General features: G+C 45.4%; 2 protein-coding genes and 1 pseudogene across 2 annotated transcripts in view; all 3 read right to left on the bottom strand.

The window, feature by feature from the left end:
- LOC125083069 (interferon alpha-1/2-like) overlaps positions 1-20,137 on the bottom strand; it is a 234,628-nt gene that overhangs the window by 35,869 nt on the left and 178,622 nt on the right. The window lies entirely within an intron of this gene.
- LOC125082970 (interferon alpha-1/2-like) lies at positions 7,446-12,506 on the bottom strand. The gene is made up of 2 exons (XM_047698885.1): positions 12,322-12,506; positions 7,446-8,103 (listed from the first exon to the last, which is right to left on the bottom strand). The coding sequence occupies exons 1-2, from the start codon at positions 12,504-12,506 to the stop codon at positions 7,446-7,448; spliced, it is 843 nt and encodes a 280-aa protein (XP_047554841.1).
- On the bottom strand, positions 14,319-14,917 carry LOC125083087 (interferon alpha-1/2-like; annotated as a pseudogene).

Below are 20,137 nucleotides of genomic sequence, written 5' to 3'. Positions count from 1 at the left end.
ACAGACGTGAAAATTCTCACCAAAACACTATCCAAAAGGATCCAACGGTACATTAAAAGGATGATTCACCACGACCAAGCGGGATTTATTCCAGGGCTGCAAGGTTGGTTCAACATGCACAAATCAATCAATGGGATACGATACATTAATAAAAGAAAGAACAAGAACCATATGATATTCTCAATAGATGCTGAAAAAGCACTGGACAAAGTACAGCACCCTTTCCTGTTCAAAACTCTTCAAAGTGTAGGGATAGAGGGTACATACCTCAATATCATCAAAGCCCACCATGAAAAACCCACTGCAAACATCATTCTCAGTGGAGAAAAACTGAGAGTTTTTCCACTAAGGTCAGGGAACACGGCAGGGATGTCCATTACCACCACTGCTCTTGAACATAGTACTAGAAGTCCTGGCCTCAGCAATCAGGCAACAAAAAGAAATTAAAGGCATCCAAATCAGCAGAGAAGAAGGCAAACTGTCACTCTTTGCAGATGATATGATACGATATGTGGAAAACCCAGCAGACACCACTCCAAATCTGCTGGAATTTGGATAGGAACTCAGTAAAGCGTGGGGATATAAAAACAATGCACAGAGTACAGTTGCATTTCTTTACACCAAAACAAGACAGAAGAAAGAGAAATTAAGGAATCAATTCCACTTACAACTGCACCCAAAACCATAAGATTCCTAGGAAGAAACCTAACCGAAGCAGCAAAGAATTCATACTCAGAAAACTATAAAGATCTCATGAAAGAAATTGAGGAAGACACAAAGAAATGGAAAAATGTTCCATGCTCATAGATTGGAAGAACAAATATGGTGAAAATATTTAAGCTACCTAAAGCAACCTACACATTTAATGCAATCCCTATCAAAAGCCCATCCATTTTTTCAAAGAAATGAAACAAAGAATCCTACAATTTATTTGGAACCAGAAAAGACCTCGAATAGCCAAGGAATACTGAACAAGAAAGCCCAAGTTGGTGGCATCACAATTCCAGACCTCAAGCTCTATTACAAAGCTGTCATCATCAAGACAGTATGGTACTGACCCCAAAACAGACACATAGATCAGTGGAACAGAATAGAGAACCCAGAAACAGACCCTCAACTCTCTGGTCAACTAATCTTCGACAAAGCAGCAAAGAATGTCCAGTGGAAAAATGACGGCCTCTTCAACAAATGGTGTTGGGAAAATTGGACAGCCACATGCAGAGAAATGAAACCGGACCATTTCCTTACACCACACACAAAAATAGACTCAAACTGGATGAAGGACCTCAGTGTGAGAAAGGAATCCATCAATATCCTTGAGGACAACACAGGCAGCAACCTCTTTGACCTTAGCCACAGCAACTACTTCCTAGAAACATCACCAAAGGCAAGGGAAGCAAGGGCAAAAATGAGTTACTGGGACTTCATCAAGGTCAAAATCTGCACAGCAAAGGAAACAGGTCACAAAAACAAAAGACGGGGCACCTGGGTGGTTCAGTGGGTTAAAGCCTCTGCCTTTGGCTCGGGTCACGATCTCAGGGTCCTGGGATCGAGCCCCGCATTGGGCTCTCTGCTCAGTGGAGAGCATGCTTCCTCCTCTCTCTCTCTCTCTCTCTGCCTGCCTCTCTGCCTACTTGTGATCTCTGTCTGGCAAATAAATAAATGAAATCTTAAAAAAAAAAAAGACAACTGACAGAATGGGAGAAGATATTTGCAAACGACATATCAGATAAAGGGCTAGTATCCAAAATCTGTAAAGAACTTATCAAAATCAACACCCAAAGAACAAATAATCCAATCAAGAAATGGGCAAGGACGTGAACAGACATTTCCTCACAGAACATATCCAGATGGCCAACAGACTCATGAAAAAGTGCTCCACATCACTCGGCGACAGGGAAATACAAGTCAAAACCACAATGAGATACCACCTCACACCGGTCAGAATGGCTCAAACTAAGAAGTCAGGAATTGGCAAGTGCGGGGGAGGATGCGGAGAAAGGGGAACCCTCCTACACTGTTGGTGGGAATGCAAGGTGGCGCAACCACGCTGGAAAACAGCATGGAGCTTCCTCAAAAAGTTGAAAATAGAGCTACCTACAACCCAGCAACTGGACTCCTAAAGAAACAAATGTAGTGATCCGAAGGGGCACGTGCACCCGAATGTATGCAGCAGCCATGTCCACAAGAGCCAAACTGTGGAAAGAACCTAGATGTCCATCAACAGATGAATGAATAAAGAAGATGTGGTGTGTAGATATACAATGGAATAGTATGCAGCCATCCAAAGAAATGAAATCTTTCCATTTGCAATGACGTGGAACTAGAGGGTATTATGCTTAGCGAAAGAAGTCAATCGAGAAAGACAATTATCATATACTTCGCTGATTTGAGGACGTTGAGAGGCAAGGCGGGTGGTTTGGGGGTAGGAAAAGAACAAATGAAACAAGATGGGATTGGCAGGGAGACAAACCATAAAGAGACTCTTAATCTCACAAAACAAACTGAGGGTTGCCGGGGAAAGGGGGGTAGGGAAATGGAGGTGGGCTAATGGGCATGGGGGAAGGTATGTGCTACGGTGAGTGCTATGAAGTGTGTAAACCTGGGGATTCACAGACCTGTACCCCTGGGGCTTAATACATTATATGTTAATTAAAAAATAAAACAAAAACTCATGAGACATTAGATTTTTCTGCCATGAGATACATGTGTCCGGCTGGCACTAGAGTGACCCTCCTCCTTCCATACACATTGCAGACTGCTGTCCTGTCAGGGTCACCCGTGGTGAGGCCGCTACCATATGCCCTGAAGAACTCTCTGCCCCTGCGTCCACTTGAACCTTCTCAGTCTCGGGAAGGACACAGAGAGACAGTTGACTCGAAGCTGCCCTACTTTCCTACTATTCCACCTCCTGAGGATAAGTCGCTAATCCAGTGAACACTTTCCCATTCCATTCTCCTTCCAGCTTCCCACACTCCTGCTGACATTCAACACTTTCATGTTTCCAGACGTCAGCTGTGGTTGTCTGAGCAAAGGAGCGTCCTACTCCTGGGGTAACGAGAATTTAGGGAGCGTTCCAACACAGGCACAGTTGAGCTCTGGGATTCTTTGGCTGTAGACATATATGGGCAGCGTTCCTGGAATTAGTGTGTGTTTCTATGTTGGACTGGATGTCTGTGGGCTTTGAGCTCCACAGCACAGCAATCAGCTGACAGGAGGGTGGAGGGAGGGCAAGTGCACACTCTGGCTTGTGACGCTGCCAAACCTTGGCTGCTTGTGGCCACTAGTGCAGGGTGATGTCTCCCAGCCTGTCCCTGGGCACCCAGCCCTGAGCCCTGCCTCCTCTACGTCCCCTGGCAGGCTGAATAGAAATGCCTGGGGATGGAAAGTTGGCGGGGGTCGGGGCGCCTGGCTGACTCAGTCCTTTAAGCATCTGCCTTGAGCTCAGGTCACCATCTCATGGTCCTAGGATCGAGTCCTACATTGGGCTATCTGCTCAGTGGGGAGTGTGCCGCTCCATCTGACCTTCCCGCCTCGCATGCTCTGCCTCTCTACCTCTCTCAGAAAAAGAAATAAAATCTTAAAAAAAAAAAAAAAACTCAAAATGTTGGCAGTGGTGCTCACTCCCCTTGCCCCTGCATTTGGCCTTTGCTGCTTAGTTCTCCAACACTTTCCAATATTTAATAATGAATAACACTGGGATTGACACAGACTGTGCCCATAGGGATTTCAGGACAAGACTTACTCTTTGTCATAGACAGAGTAAGGAAACGGGTTCATGACAGTATCAGAATCTCTGGATGTCCACAGTAGGCTTTTACAACTGGAAGGGACATCCTCAGGAAGAGGTCCCATTTCGGTCGCCACCCTTGTCCCACATGGCCACCAGGGGGCGATCACCCTTCAGAGGAGCTTCCAGGCCACCCTTCAACCTGAACCTGCTGTTTCCTTTCAGGCACAGCTGCTGTTCCATCACATTGGATGGATTTCCATCCAAATCTGAGCAAAGCCTCTGTAGCAGGTGGTTCTGCAAAACCTAGAGATTTCATTGCATTTTTGCCTTCTGCTTGCTTTCTTCTGCTGCTCCTTCAGAAAACCTTTAAGCTGAGATGACAGCAGAACAGAAAGCTGTTGTGTGAACAGGCTGAGAGGTCAAGAGAGTGAATGCCAAGCGGGCTGTGGGGACTTCTGCCTTGGTGAGCAAGGTAATGGTTAGACAGGGGAATGTGTTCTGGAATGAGGGTTGGGAGAGGGTAGAGGGCAGGGTGGGTGCCAGTAGGTTAAGGAAATAGCATGTTCTTCTGCACTTCCAACCTGATGTTTATTCTCCACTCTCAGATGTTCGTAGAAGCCACCATCTCATCACTGGTGATAAATAAAAACCCTTCTTGGCAATGGCGGATGAATGGGTCAGCCTTTCCTAGAATTCACAACAGAATTCCAGTTTGGGAGGCTGCCTCCTTTGCAAGTCAGCTACTGAAGTGTAGGCCACACTGTTCCCAAGAATTTTGGAGGAGGAGACAAACAATATTCGCATACATAGCTGTCAGAATTAAGATAAGAGAGTTCCGGAGGGCGGGGATGAAGATGGCGGCCTCCCAGTCTCCGGCCCGGAGGAGCCGAGAGCCGGGGACCCTACTCCTCAGTGCGCCCTCAGAGAACAGCGCCCAATTACTCCCGTCACCCTGGCCTCCAGCCGTGCTCCGAGCTGACCAAGCCTGCGACCGGTTTAAGGTAACCCCAAGCTTAGAGCTTACTCCTCAGCTCTGTCTCTGTAGCCGGCTTCCCCGTTCTAATACCTGTAAGCTCTGCAACACTCAGACACCCCCGATCCTTCTGTGACCCTGCGGGACCTGAGGCCACGCTGACCCTGCGTGGGCTTCACCCCGGTTAAGCCTCTGGAGCGATGTCCCTCAGCGGAACAGACTTTGAAAAGCCCTGATTTTGTGCTCCGTTGCTCCGCCACTTGCCAGGAGCCGGCCCCTCCCCCCGCAGTCTATCTTCCCGTCGCTTTGGATTCACTTCTCCGCCAGTCCTACCTTGCAGAAAGTGGTTGATTTTCTGTTTCTAGAATTGCTGTTCTTCTTCCCTTCGATCTCCCATTGGATTTGTGGGTGTTTGCAATCTTTAGATAAGCTATCTAGCTGATCTCCCGCTACCTGAAGTAGTATTCCATGCTACTTCTCCGCCATCTTGACTCCTCTCAATTTCTAACATATTTAAACCATTCCATATGGAAGATGCACTGCTAGATGCCTTTCAGTGCATGAGTTCAGTGAATATTCACGCTATTCAGTTATAATTGTTAAATCTGTTTTTTTCTCCTGAAATACACACAACTCACTATTGCTCCACAGATTTCCATGATTCATGTATTTTCAGCTGATTTGACCAAAGATTTTTCATTGCTCTAAATATTAGGAGAACGAATGCCAGACCCAGCTTCCTACACTCCTTTTTGAAGAAAGTCTGTCAGTGTTTATGTGCATGAGAATCTTGTGATGTAGTTATCCATCAAACATTGTAGTATTCTGAAAATGAGGGAATACTATCAGCGAGCAACAGAGAAGAATTCTTACCATATCAAACTCTCTAGAAAACAGCCATGGGGTGTTAGGACGCTGTAGTAAACAGTGTCACAAGGAGGGGTTAAGGAACCTAAAATGACGCCGATAATTCCGGGAAACATGATTTTATCCTTAGTAATAGATAATTTGATGAAGGATTGAATGAGTTATCCATTCCTACCGAGTGAATTCTTAAAGCGGAGCAGCTCGCTGATGTGCAAGGTAGTAAGAACCAAGACAGGATAAACCACCGTCAGTAGTTCAGTCATGATGAAAAACAAATACAACATTAAACATATTAACATGATTTGCGGAACATCGATACCAAGAATTCACTCGGGGAAAAAGAAATGACATAAAAGGGCAAACTATGCCCAGAATAATGAACCCCATTCCTCTTCAGGCGACAGCTAGAGGCCAAGGTCAAGGACTGTGAGTAGGTTTGGGTCGATGATTCAGCAGCTTTGCTTTCTCGCTGTATTTTAAGAAACGCTTCTGAGAGGCACCTGGATGCCACACTGGTTGAGTGTCTGACTATCGGATTCGGCTCAGGTCATGATCTCGGGGTCATGAGATTGAGCCCTACATCAGGCTCCATGCTTAGCACTGAATCCACGTGGCACTCTCTCTCCCTCTCCCACTCCTGTTAGTGCACGCTCTCTCTCTCTCTCAAATAAATAAATAAATCTTTAAAGAAAGAAAAAAAAATGCAGTATTCTTCTCCAAGTCAGATGCACTGACTTCTCTTATTCATGCTCCCACCCTCTCCAGCGTAGTCTCTGCTTATGCATTCCACCAAACTGACTCTCAGGAAGGTCAGCAAAGGCATCTGTGTTTCTGACATCACAAGCAGTTTTAATCCACATCTTCCAGGAATCCACTGATGGTCTTTGAAACTCATTTACTTCCTTAAAGACACTCAGCAGCATCCTCTCTTACCCTGTGCTGTATGGCCAAGAGGCCCCCGTCTCCTTTGTGCCTCTTCTCTCCCCTCCCTTCAATGGTTGAAGAGCCTCGGAATCAAGTTTATGTCTGTTTCTCACACGACACCGTCTCCCTGCATGACCACCTCTGTTTCTGGCTTTACCTGCTCGATGTGGACCTCAGCCATGGTGTTTCTTGTCAAATGCCAGCTCACCTCCCCCTGACATTGGACATACGTGCCTCTATGTATATGTCTGCCAGTGATCTGTATGGGGTCTAGCGCTTTTCTGTGTGCTTCCTGTGTGCTTCAACCTCTTCATTCTAGCAGCAGGTGAGAGAAGTCACTTCCTTTCCTTCTTCATCAGAACACTAAGTAGGAGGACTGTTTTTAGATTCCATCCCTACAGCAACCATATTTATATATCCCTACAAGCGAAGATGTAGACATCAGGATCTGTATTTATTATGTCCTATAGCTTAAGGTCAACATGCAAGTTGTCGTAGAGAAAGTCATTTGTCATTTCCAACGTTCATGCAGTATGATGGTAAATGCATTCTGCCGTCCAATTTCCAATGAAGGTACACAATCGGACCTGGTGTTCCTCTTTGAAAACCCTTTTGTCCTGAAAGTTCCATATAAAAGAAAATGATACTGATATCATATAAAAAACATATTTTATTATATTCTGTGATGTAAAGGTGCACATAATATTAATGAAAAACCTGAATCTTATCAATGTTTACATAAATAAATATTTAAATAGATAAATAGACACAAGCAAGTTCATCTGTAAGCAACTACTGCTTGTAGAGTTGACATGATCTGAAAACTCTTGACAAACTGACTGTGTTCATGTCTTCGGGACAGCAGAAATGAGAGTCTCTGACACGGCAGAACTCCGGAATGTGTGATGTTATCAGTCAGAGGGAATCATTGCCATGTTGAAAGGTGTCTCACTTCTTTCTCCTTAATCTTTCTTGCAAGGCTGTTGATGCATACAAGGGTTTCATGATCTCTGCTCGGACCATCTTCCAGGCACAAGGGCTGTATTCCTTCTCTCGCAGATAGAGGGAGATTCTCTGGAAGTAGTTCCTCAGGATGGAGTCCCCATTCACCAGGGGCATCTCTCCCACCCCCGCCTCCTGCAGGGGACGGGCTTCCAGGAGGCCCACCTGCTCAGAAAGTCCTGAGCACAATTCCTCCAGGAGGGTTGTGTTCCAGGAAACAGGTGAGGCCTCTGTGCAGAAGAGCTGGAAGGTCTTCTGGTTCGTCACATGGACGGCAGAGAGGGCTTGAGCCTTCCGCAGCAGCTTGCCATTAAACGCCTCCTGGGGGAAGCCAAAGTTGTTTGTGTAGTTGTCACAGGAGCTAGCAGACAGTCTCCTCATTTGTTGCAGAAGCATGAAGGCCCTCCAGTGGAGCAGGCCATGGTCCTGAGGCAGGTCACATCCCAGAGAGCCGAGGGAGTGGCAGCTGAGCACCACCTGGGTCACAAAGAAGGAGGAGGGCAGGGCCACTGGGGATCCTGCAGATGCTCTTGGCCTGCCTGGGGTGGGCACGTCTGGGAACCGTGGCTCTATCTTCTCTGAACATCTTCTCTTGTGCGTGAGGCTTAAGTAGGGGACATAGGAGTTTTCGATTTCTGAACGTTTCCCTTACTTTCTACTTCTCTTTTTGCTTTCCTATCTACAATTTCTCCTGGTTTGTAGAGCATAGGTTTCTCAACTGTTTCTTTTTCCTATTGCCGCCTCCTGTCACAGTCTTTTGACTATTTATGTAATTGAACCTTAACAAAACTTGTTAACACAGATCTACAGTCTATACATTTATGTATGTATAGCTCTGCTTTATAGGTTAAAAAAGACAGAGTTCAATTTACTCTGTTTATTTAATTCTGGGTTAAGATTGACTAAAAATTTAAAATGAAAGCTATATTTAAAGCTATTTATCCTTTACCGGATATTGAAATATGATGAGTAACTTCTAAATTTTTTTACTTAAATGGAAATATAAAAGTACAATGCAAATTAAGGATCTCTCGATTGACATAATATTATCAGTGTCCCTAGATACTGAGAATCATTCCTAATTGCTAACAGCCAATGAATTATTCAATGATTTATTGCACGTTTGTTTTCAGTGTACTGTATTTTAGTGTGGCCTCAATGAGAAAATGATTTTTAACTTCACTTGCTGTTAGATACTCATCAAGTTATTCTCAAAATATTTTTTCCATTTAGTACCAGATAGTATTCCTGATTCCATGAATACGTTTTGAAGAATTAAATGATTATGTAGAATCTGTTTGTATTTGATTTCCAAAGCGCGCATCCAAACAAGGCTCAAACACAAGCAATGTCCACAAGATAGCCCATGGCATGTTGAAGCCTTGTTCCCAACCCTAGAACTACTTGATACATTGTGGAAGCAATTGGAACAAGGGTTCCCTCTGGTGGGGGGATGCTGTAATGGGGAGAGACCATGCAGCTCCAGAGCAGGAAGGATGGGGAAAAACTCTGGACTTTCTGCTCACTATTACTAGGAATCTATCTACTCTTTTTTTTTTTTTTTAAGGTATTTTTGTTGAAGTTCATGGCTCATAACACTAGCAGGGAAGTTTTTGTTTGTGTTTGTTTGCTTGCTCTGGAGGAGTATCTCCCACCAGGGGACAGACTTCTACATACAACACGAGCCCGTGTGCACACCTGGTCACTGTCTAGCCCACCTTGCCCCCTCGCTGGCAGCCTTCCCTGTAAAGACTGTGATGGGCCACAGAACAGCAGCCTCCTGCTCCTATCTCCTCTCTGCTCCTGCCACTGTGACATCACTGCTGTGGGGACATTCCCTCAGGTCAACAATAGTCACCAGGGGAAAAGAAATCAACAAGGCTTCTGCTAGCAGAGTTTTGAAAAAACCTGGAAATTTCAAACAACTTGTGTTTTTCTTTGTGGCTTTGTAATTGGAAGTAAAAGGGCCAGACAGAAACCACAAAGGAAAAGGAAGCAGCTGTGTGAATGGGCAGGGGAGGATCCTGAGGAGGGAGGAAGGAGGGGAGCTCACAGGAGGTTTCTACACTGAGGGAGGGGGAAACACTGTGATTGGAGAGTGAAAGGATGGGATCTCTGAAGGCATTGAGGAAGGGGAAACGTGCCGTACCAGAACGTATCGTATAGAGTATGTAGACATAGGGACAGTGTATATGTATCGTATAGAGTTTGCGGACATAGGTTCAGTGTATATGTATACATACTATGTTATTGTGTATCTATTTACATTCAATGGATAGTGTAAGGTTTTATAGGCAAGATAAACAGGACACTAGGTGAGGTAGGCACAAGGCAAGATTAAATAAAAGCGCTCTCCGGCAAAGTTTCAGGGCTCAGGAGAAGGGGAGCCAGGAAAGTCGGGAGGAGGTGGGCACCCTCAGGCGTGGTTCCGTGACTCCAGAAAGAGGAGTCAGGGAAGTTGCACTGGGAGGGAGTCCAGTGGGTCTTTTATCTGGGTTAAGAGAGGGAATAGGTTCACAGCCATATAAGGTACGGATTCGGGGATTGGAGGGTTGGGGGAGTCCTGATGTTCTGGTTTCTTGCACAGGTATCAGGTTACTTGTGGAGACATGACCTGGGCATACATCCTTATGGCCCGAGAGTCAAGGGTAAGGAAAGGGGGGGTGGCTGGAAGATGGCGGCCCAGGGGTCATTTTTTTTTTTTTTAAGATTTTATTCATTTATTTAACAGAGAGATCACAAGTAGGCAGAGAGGCAGGCAGAGAGAGAGGAGGAAGCAGGCTCCTCTGCTGAGCAGAGAGCCTGACATGGGGCTCGATCCCAGGACCCTGAGATCATGACCCGAGCTGACGGCAGAGGCTTAACCCACTGAGCCACCCAGGCCCCCCCCAGCGGTCATTTCTATTGTTTCTTTTGCATTCTGAGAGCCGCTGACCCTACAGATAGGCCACCTGTTCCCAATGGGTATTTTTTTTTTTTTCACAACGATATTTAGGAGGATTAGCCCTTTGCAGTCAGTTATAGTGAAAAGGCTAAGGGCCAATTAATTTTTAGGGAAAACATAAGATAATAGTTCTCATCTGTTAAACTCTCACTCAGTGGAAGAGAATAGATGCTTTGAAATGGGCCACATCATTATCACAACAGCTCTAGGAATATTTCCACCCCACTTTACATCTGGGGAAACCGAGCTACAGAGCGTTCAAGTGAGGTTTTCATGATCAAACAACAAGGTGGAAGCAGAATCCAGATGCAGGGCACAGTCCTGTAGCCCATGGGATAAATTCCTGCCAGAGGTTCCTCTTGGGAAATTCTGAATCTTCCCTTCTGCCACACTTCCTGGAGATCATTCTTCCCTGGTTGCGTCCCACCTGCACTGGCTGCCCCATCTCTGTGCCCCTGACAGGTTCCACTACTCCTTCTCAGCCTTAAATGTCAAAGGTTCTCTGAAGCTTTAGGACATCTTCTCATTCCACTCTCACGTGAGACAGAAGGACTTTCAGTACCATGCCTCGATTTCCAAATATGCAAGACACATTGCCATTTAATGTCTCCAGGATGTGCATTGTTGGAGAGTCCAGACTCGCCCCTGCATCTCCAGTGGGAAGTCTGCTGTCCCCTCTTCCTGACATTCCTCCTTCAGGCTCCTGGTCACAGATCCCCTTGGCCTCTAGCACTGTGAAGAGGTAGAGTCAGACTATTCTAGAGTGATTGCTTTCCCCCTCCCTCTGCTGGCAAAGCCGGCAGATTTCCCTCTGCTCTTCACAGGGGCAGCCTAGCAGAGATTCCGAAGGTACAACTCACAAACCTGTGGGCTCCACTGACTAGGGAGGACTGGACGTTGTAACTGCTTGGTGGAAGCACACAGAGCCTCGAGCCAGGCTTCTGCAACAGCTCAAGTTCCTATCACTGCCTTCTCCTGGCGAGTGTGATTGTCTGTGCGCTCCTTTTTCTCCCGGTACAAGTGCTGAGACTGGCCCTGGCACCTCAGCTGTGAGTGGATCTAAGAAGAGTTGTTGCTTTCTGTCTTCTTGCATTTGGGGGTTGTTGGTTTTGTTCTTGTTGCTGCAGCTGTGGAGTCATGAAAACTGTTCCAACTGGTTCAGTGTTGATCCAGAAACCAGAGGATCCTGCAATACGTGAACACATGAACAACTTCAGGCTAGCTCTGTCCTGTGGATGGAGGCCCTTAGGGATAGTCCTGTCACAGACACATTTAACCACAATGCTGAGTAACTTCACATGTTGTATTGCTGAGGCAGAAAGAGGAGTCCTTAGAAAGATGGATCTCATGGGCATATGACTTAGTGTTGTAGGTCAAGAATATCATTTCCAGTGGAGCATAACAAATAGCATGGAGGACAAGGGGAGATGGAGAGGAGAAGGGAGTTGAGGGAAATTGGAAGGGGAGGTGAACCATGAGAGACTATGGACTCTGAAAAACGATCTGAGAATTTTGAAGGGGTGGGGGGTGGGAGGTTGGGGGCACCAGGTGGTGGGTATTGTAGAGGGCACGGATTGCATGGAGCACTGGGTGTGGTGCAAAAATAATGAATACTGTTATGCTGAAAAAATAAAAAATTAAAATTAAAAAAAAAAGGAATATCATTTCCAGATCCCTTTCCTGCTTTCTTCCTTTTTATCATTTCCCTTTCCTTATGTCTTCATTTGAATAGGAAGAGATGGGTCACCTCATTTAGACTCAGACTCCTCCCAGGCAGTCACTCTGTTTCTTCTCTCTCAGATGGAGATGGATTTGCTGGAAACACATCTTCAATGCCAGGCCAGACCCCTCAAACCCAGGGGAGACTCCCCCACTCACATCACAGGTACCACACAGGTGTCCGGAGCTCTGGCTGCCACTGGGGCCCTGGGCAGAGTTTGCCCAGCAGGGTCAGGTTCAGGCTGCAAATGGCGGCACCTGGTGAGGAAGAGGGTGAAGGCCAGCTGGAGCATCTCATGGGGGACATAGGTGGCCTGGTCATCCTGGAACTGTCGGCCATGCATAATGTCCCTGAGGAGCTGTCCCTGGGTCAGGGAAGGAAAGGATGCTCCTTCTTGTGTCAGAACCAGCAGGTCCTCCTGTGAAGCTGCCCGGGGCCAGGAGGCAGCTCACAGACCAGAGCTGAGAGGCTGCCATGGGGAACCAGCAGGATCACCGCAGAGGGGCTGGGCGCTGCACCTGAGGACTTCTGTTGCCCTGGAGAAACAGTGGGGGGCGCCCTGGCCCCCAATTCATCTTTAGTTCTTTCTATTCATGAGTCTTCAATAGAACAGGGTAGTTCTCATTTGCAGAATGTTTTCATACCCTTTTCATGCCTTTTCATTTTTGTTTGCTTTTCTTTATATATGTTTTACATGGATTAGAAGACATTTGAAGACATCACTCATTACAATTATTTTTTCATTTTTTCATGGAAGCTTAATTAGCCCAAAGAAGGTAAATCTCCCAGATGTATGTTCTATCTATAGTCACTAGCTTCTGTTCTGTTCCTCGCCTTTCCTCTGCCGCCAGTATGGTTTCTGGTGAGTAATTCAGTCAAAACAGCTGGTCCCCATGGTCACAACCCTTCTACTTCCCGGCTTCATGGACCCTTTCCATGCACCCTCTGCTATGATGCAATTCCTTGAAGCCTTTTTTGGCTTTGAAATAGACTCTTAACCAATATTTGCTCTTATGCTACTGCCTTAGGGCCATTCCACCTTTGTTTGCAGTGTGGCTCTTTTCTCCCATAACCAGGGGAGGTTTGAGGCACCATTTCTCATTCTCCGCTCTCTTCCCAGGCAACCACTTCCCTCCCTGGGCTTTACGTGAAGGGAATGGCCTGTAAATGGCAGGACCAAGGATGCCTTTTGTTTGCTTTGTTTTGTTTTCTTAAAGATTTTATTGATTTATATGACACAGAGAGAGAGACAGCAAGCACAAGCAGGGGGAGTGTGAGAGGGAGAAGCAGACTCCCAGCTGAACAGGGAGCTTGACACAGGGCTTGATCCCAGGACCCCAGCATCATGACCTGAGCCTAAGGCAGACATTTAACCAACTGAGACACTCAGGTGCCCCTGAACGATCCGTTTTGTAAAGAATCTTGGCACTTGGGTGTCTACCGTGTGATGTGGAACGTATCTGGTGCTTTTCATTTTTTTTCCTGACATGTCTGCTTCCTTTTCTACTTACAGAATTCATATTTTCCCCTATTCTCACTCTTCCCTTTAACATAACTGACATTATTTCACTACAATTATTCTTCCATGGTTAGTTTTTCTACAAAATCCAAGATACAGACACAGCATTGGACTTGTGAAGTCTGCATTTCCCATGACGCCAGCATGCAAAGGGACTTCCAGGAAGTCGAGGCGATTACTTCTCATGTAAAAATGAAATAACGAGTGAGAGAGTGGTACAGTCCGTTCTTTCATCATGGTGTAATCACACATGTTTCCTGCTTCAATAAGAAACAAACGCAAGAAGTTTTCTAAAGAAACATTTAATGAACAGAAAATAAAGAATTTAATATACGTAAAACATATACAATTCTCTTAACCACAAAGGGTATGTACAACTAATATAATACAATAAAAAAACTTAAATCTTATAAATAGTGAAATAAATAAATATCTAAATAGGCAGATCAGCATGGTCATCTGAAAGCAACAGGTGCTTGTAACGTTGACTTCAAGTTGCCTAATACTCCTGAATACATGTGACAAACTGATTCAGTTCATGTCATGATTCAGCAGAAATGATGTTCTTGACACTACAGACACATGGGAGTGTGATAGTATTCTTCAGAGAGAATCATTTCCATATTGAAATGGGTGTCACTTCCTGCTCCTCGATCTCTTATGCAAGGCTGTTGATGCATACAAGGGTTTCATGATCTCTGCTCGGACCATCTCCCAGGCACAAGGGCTGTATTGCTTCTCTCGCAGATAGAGGGAGATTCTCTGGAAGTAGTTCCTCAAGATGGAGTCCCCATTCACAAGGGGCATCAATCCTACCCCCGCTCCTGCAGGGGACAGGCTTTCAGGCGGCCCAGCTGCTCAGAAAGTCCCGAGCACAATTCCTCCAGGAGGGCGGTGTTCCAGGGAGCAGGAGATGCCTCCGTGCAGAAGAGGTGGAAGATCTTCTGGTTCATCACATGGACGACAGAGAGGGCTTGAGCCTTCTGCAGCCCCTTGCCGTCAAACACCTGCTGGGGGAAGCCAAAGTCGTTTGTGTACTTGTCACAGGAGCTAGCAGACAGTGTCCTCATGTGTCGCAGGAGCATCAAGGCCCTCCAGTGCATCAGGCCGTAGTCCAGAGGCAGGTCACATCCCAGAGAACCAAGGGAGTGGCAGCTGAGCACCACCAGGGCCACCAAGAAGAAGCTGGGCAGGGCCATGGGGTATCCTGCAGATGCTGTTGGCGTGGCTGGGGTTGGCACGTCTGGGACCCGTGGCTCTAGCTTCTCTGAACATCTCTTGTGCATGTGGCTTAAGTAGGGGACATAGGAGTTTTCAATTTCTGAATGTTTCCCTCACTTTCTACTTCTCTTTTGCTCTCCTTTCTACACTTTATACTTGAGTTTGGAACATGGGCTTTTCAACCATGTATTATTTTCTTTAAGTATTATCCTTGCCTCCAGAATCTTTTGGATGTTTTTTAATTGCAACTTCCAAGAAAACGTAGTAGCAGGGAGACACAGTGTATATCGTTTTATATTGTATATTTGTCTGTGCTTTAAGATCAAAAAAGTGTAATGTTTATCCAATTCAGGGTCCAGAATGACAACATATTTTAAGTTAATAGTTATATTTTAAAGCTATTGATGCTTAAGTATGTTAAGTAAATTTGATGAGTGACTTACAATTTCTTTACATGTATACAGTGTTGTACATGGAGTACATATGCAAATTAAGTATTTCTAAAAGGACATAATGGTTTCAGTGTACCTGAACATTTCTAATCAATCCAGTTTGCTAAATGCAACTGAAAAGTGGTATTATTTACTTAACATGGGTTTTCAGTGTATGGAATTTGAATGTTACCTCATATGACAAAATCATTTTTTAAGGTTTTTATTTATTTATTTGACAGAGACATAGATACAGAGAGAGCACAAGTAGACAGAGCAACAGGCAGACAGTGAGGGAGAAGCAGGCTCCCAAGAAGCAGGGAGCCTGATGCAAGGCTCCATCCCAGCACCCTGGGATCATGGCCTGAGCTGAAAGCGGCCACCCAACTGACTGAGCCACCCAGGCACCATGACAACATCATCTTTATCTTCCCCTGCTACTACGTACTCTGGAAGGTATTGTCAAAATGCTTTTTCTGTTTAACACTAGATAACTACTGAGGTGTTGAATGAGTTTGTAGAGCTAACTCATAAAATTTAATGTATTTGTGTTTTAATTTCCAAAGCCTGCATCACAACAGGCCTCAGACATCAGCAATGGCCGCAAGACACCACTGGCAGCTCACCAGTAAGAAAGATCACTTGTCCAGGTAAGACTCTGAGAACCAGGAAATGATGGAGAGAACCTCCTCCAATCCTAAGTGATTCCTGTTATTCTGAGATTTGTCACACTGACCTTGCAGACACTTTGTGTCTTCCAAGAATTCTGTGCCATTGCTTCTTATGTAATATCCAAGAAAACCCAATGAATGACAATGAATACCTAGGTTTTGTTAGAGCGCTCCAAGGCATTACAAGTGCCCTCAGCAGGAAGCCTGGTTCCCTTCTGGGAAGAGGAGGTGTCCAGGTTCTAATTCCAGATGACTGGATTTTCCCAGCAGCACCTCACTGACAAGGTAGTTATCACCTCTACTAAGCTCTTTCCTCTGGAGTGACTGAGTGTCCTCCACCTGGGCTCTCCTGGGCTCACTCCTGAGGACAGGCTCACCATGACCTGAGGACTCAAGATTCCCCTACTGTGCGGGGGCTGGTTTCCTTGTTAGCAAAGCACTTAATGCCCCTAGTTCCTTGCCCTTGCCCCTGGAATGTTTATGTCCGGGACCCTCTCAGTGCTCACCTCCTCCTCTCCTGACCAGGTATCAAACATGTCAATAGCCCCCAGATGCTGAGCGTGAACATTTGTTTTCTACAAGGAGAGGAAAGACCGATTATAATCCTTTCACCTTCCATAAGGGTATACATTTATTGTGCCATCACAGTTCCTAATTTTCTTTTTTTTTTTTTCATTGTTTTAAAGTAAGCTCTAACCACATTTTTTTTAAGTAAGCCAACATGGGGCTTGAACCCAAAGCCTGACATCAAGCCCTGAATTTAGAGTAAGAATCAGATCCTCAACCAGTTGAGCCACCCAGGATCCCCCATGGTTCAAATTTTCCTGAAACTAGGGAACACTTGTTACATCCAAAATTTCTGAGCTGAGCACAGGGAATTCATTGACTAGGTCTCTCTGGAGAAACTTCCAGCACAGAAACTGAAGACTTTCACTGGTTCATTCAGACTGTGTGTTTCCAAGAGGCAGCTTCATCTGGCCATCTCTCTGGTGCTCAGAATTCAGGGGTGAGGCCCAGGCTATGGTGTCAGGGACAAACCACCTTGTTGCGTTTCCTATTCACGATGTTGCATTTTCAACATAAGTCACAACAACAAAGAGTATTTGAATAACTTAATATTTCCACATGCTTTACTGACCATACTCTGACTTGCTGGTCCTGATCATGTTCTACATCATCGTGAGGATCACACAGAGGGAAGGAAGAGAAGGGCCAAGGGGCTGCCCCAGGTTTCTCTTTCATTTTTAAGACATCAGTTATTCTGTTTCTCTTGTCACCTTTCCTCAAAAGCAAAACATGGCAGCTGTGTGTGGGGAGGGGGGAAGACAACTGTTCTGTCTGAACGTGACCAAAGTGAAAGAGTGGCCTGTCCGCTGAGAAAATGGCAGAGTGTACGTCAGCCAAATTTGATGCAGAAACACTGGGGACGAGCAGCTCTGGCAGACGGGGGGAATGAAGGTTGTCCTGAGTTATTGCAAGTCAGGAATGTGTCTGCCTCGGCCAGAGGATCCCACAAGACCAACTCTTGGTTCCCCACGAGGCCCTCAGCTCTACAAGAGGAGCCACCTCATTTTCCTTTCCTTTAATCCACATGTACTCGGTTCTGAGGAGAGATGAGAGGAGTCGAACCAACCAGCTCACAAGACACTGGCAACCAGGACTCAGCTGCTCACCCTCTCTGGAAGGAGACAGGATTCTCGCCCTGCCTGAGAGCTCTGCCTATCTGATAAGTCCACTCAGGCCCGGAAAAGGTTGCCTGAGAAATCCAATATGAAGACAAAGGGAACTGAAAGATCCTACATGATTCTGTTCTGCACCTGGATTAGAAGAATGATGAGGATCTTTTAAGATGATACCAGTAAAGCTGATTGTAGTCTAATCCTTCCAGAGATCCTTGAAACCATTACGTCTGTCTTCTCAGTAACCCCATTTAGATTCTGCTTATTTCTGCAGCTGTTTGGAGAGAAACAGAAACCCAGTGGGAGAATTATTCTGATGGTACCAAAGATCCAGGTGGAACACAAAGGCGCTGTGAGATAATGGCTTGTGTGGCAGCAGCAGATTTTAAAAGGGGTGAAGGTTAGAAATGGTCAGAGGATTTGAAACCCAGGAGAGCCCATGGCATGAAATCAGTCAGGTGGAAAGAGTGAGGGATCAAGGATTCTATCTCGCTCTTTAGATGCCAAAGGCTTGTTGTCTGTGGTTGTGTATGGCCACAGGGGGTGTGGGAGGAGTCTACTGCATGGCTGATTTGAAATTCCAAGGTCAAGTTCACAGGATCATTTTAATTTTTTTAAATATTTTATTTATTTATCTGACAGAGAGAGAGAGAGATCACAAGTAGGCAGAGAGGAAGGCAGAGAGAGAGGGAAAGCAGTCTCCCCGCTGAGCAGAGAGCCCGATGTGGGGCTCGATCCCAGTACCCTGGGATCATGACTTGAGCTGAAGGCAGAGGCTTTAACCCACTGAGCCACCCAGGCACCCCAGGGTGCCTTTTATTTTATTTTATTACTTTTTAAATTTTTTTATAAACATATAATGTATTTTTTTTCCCCAGGAGTACAGGTCTGTGAATCGCCATGTTTACACACTTCACAGCAGTCACCATAGCACATACCCTCCCCAATGTCCATAACCCCAACCCCTCTCCCGACCCCCCTCCCCCCAGCAACCCTCAGTTTGTTTTCTGAGATTAAGAGTTACTTATGTTTTTTCTCCATCCCGATCCCATCTTGTTTCATTTATTCTTTTCCTACCCCGAACTCCCCCACGTTGCATCTCCACTTCCTCATATCAGGGAGATCATATGATAGTTGTCTTTCTCCGATTGACTTATTTTGCTCAGCATAATACCCTCTAGTTCCATCCATGTTGTCGCAAATGGCAAGATTTCATTTCTTTTGATGGCTGCATAGTATTCCATTGTATGTATATACTACATCTTCTTTATCCATTCATCTGTTGATGGACATCTAGGTTCTTTCCATTGTTTGGCTATTGTGAACATTGCTGCTATAAACATTCGGGTGCACGTGCCCCTTCGGATCACTACGTTTGTATCTTTAGGGTAAATACCCAGCAGTGCAATTGCTGGGTCATAGGGTAGCTCTATTTTCAACCTTTTGAGGAACCTCCATGCTGTTTTCCAGCCTGCTTGCACCAGCTTGCATTCTCACCAACAGTGCAGGAGGTTTCCCCTTTCTCCTCATCCTCGCCAGCATCTGTCATTTCCTGACTTGTTAATTTTACCCATTCTCACTGGTGTGAGGTGGTATCTCATTGTAGTTTTGATTTGTATTTCCCTGATGCCGAGTGATGTGGAGCACTTTTTCATGTGTCTGTTGGCCATCTGCATGTCTTCTTTGCAGAAATGTCTGTTCATGTCCTCTGCCCATTTCTTGATTGGATTATTTGTTCTTTGGGTGTTCAGTTTGCAAAGCTCTTTATAGATTTTGGATACTAGCCCTTTATGTGATATGTCATTTGCAAATATCTTCTCCCATTCCGTCAGTTGTCTTTTGGTTTTGTTAACTGTTTCCTTTGCTGTGCAAAGGCTTTTAATCTTGATGAAATCCCAATAGTTCCTGTTTGCTCTTGCTTCTCTTGCCTTTGGCAATGTTCCCACGAAGAAGTTGCTGCAGCTGAGGTCGAAGAGGTTGCTGCCTGTGTTCTCCTCAAGGATTTTGATGGATTCCTTTCTCACATTGAGGTCCTTCATCCATTTTGAGTTTATTTTCATGTGTGGTGTAAGGGAAAGATCCAATTTCATTTTTCTGCATGTGGCTGTCCAATTTTCCCCACACCATTTGTTGAAGAGGCTGTCTTTTTTCCATTGGACATTCTTTCCCGCTTTGTCGAAGATTAGTTGACCATAGAGTTGAGGGTCTATCTGGGCTCTCTATTCTGTTCCATTGATCTGTGTGTCTGTTTCTGGGCCAGTACCATACTGCTTGATGACGACAGCTTAGTAATAGAGCTTGAAGTCTGGAATTGTGATGCCACCAGCTTTGGCTTTCTTTTTCAATATTCCTTTGGCCTTTCGAGGTCTTTTCTGGTTCCATATAAATTTTAGGATTATTTGTTCCATTTCTTTGAAATAAATGGGTGGGCTTTTGATAGGGATTTCATTAAA

This window comes from Lutra lutra, chromosome 13 (genome assembly GCF_902655055.1).
Source record: "Lutra lutra chromosome 13, mLutLut1.2, whole genome shotgun sequence".
Lineage (NCBI taxonomy): Eukaryota > Metazoa > Chordata > Mammalia > Carnivora > Mustelidae > Lutra > Lutra lutra.
Note: the sequence above shows the minus strand (reverse complement) of the source record. Positions and strands in the feature narration are given on the sequence as shown.

Excerpts from the sequence above, each read along its gene's own strand:
- LOC125082970 (XM_047698885.1), bottom strand. The coding sequence starts at position 12,506 with ATGCATGGCCGACAGTTCCAGGATGACCAGGCCACCTATGTCCCCCAT. Across the intron at positions 8,104-12,321 it reads ACCTGTGTGGTACCTGTGAT|CCTCACGCACAAGAGAAGAT; the intron begins GTGAGTGGGGGA and ends CCCCTACTTAAG.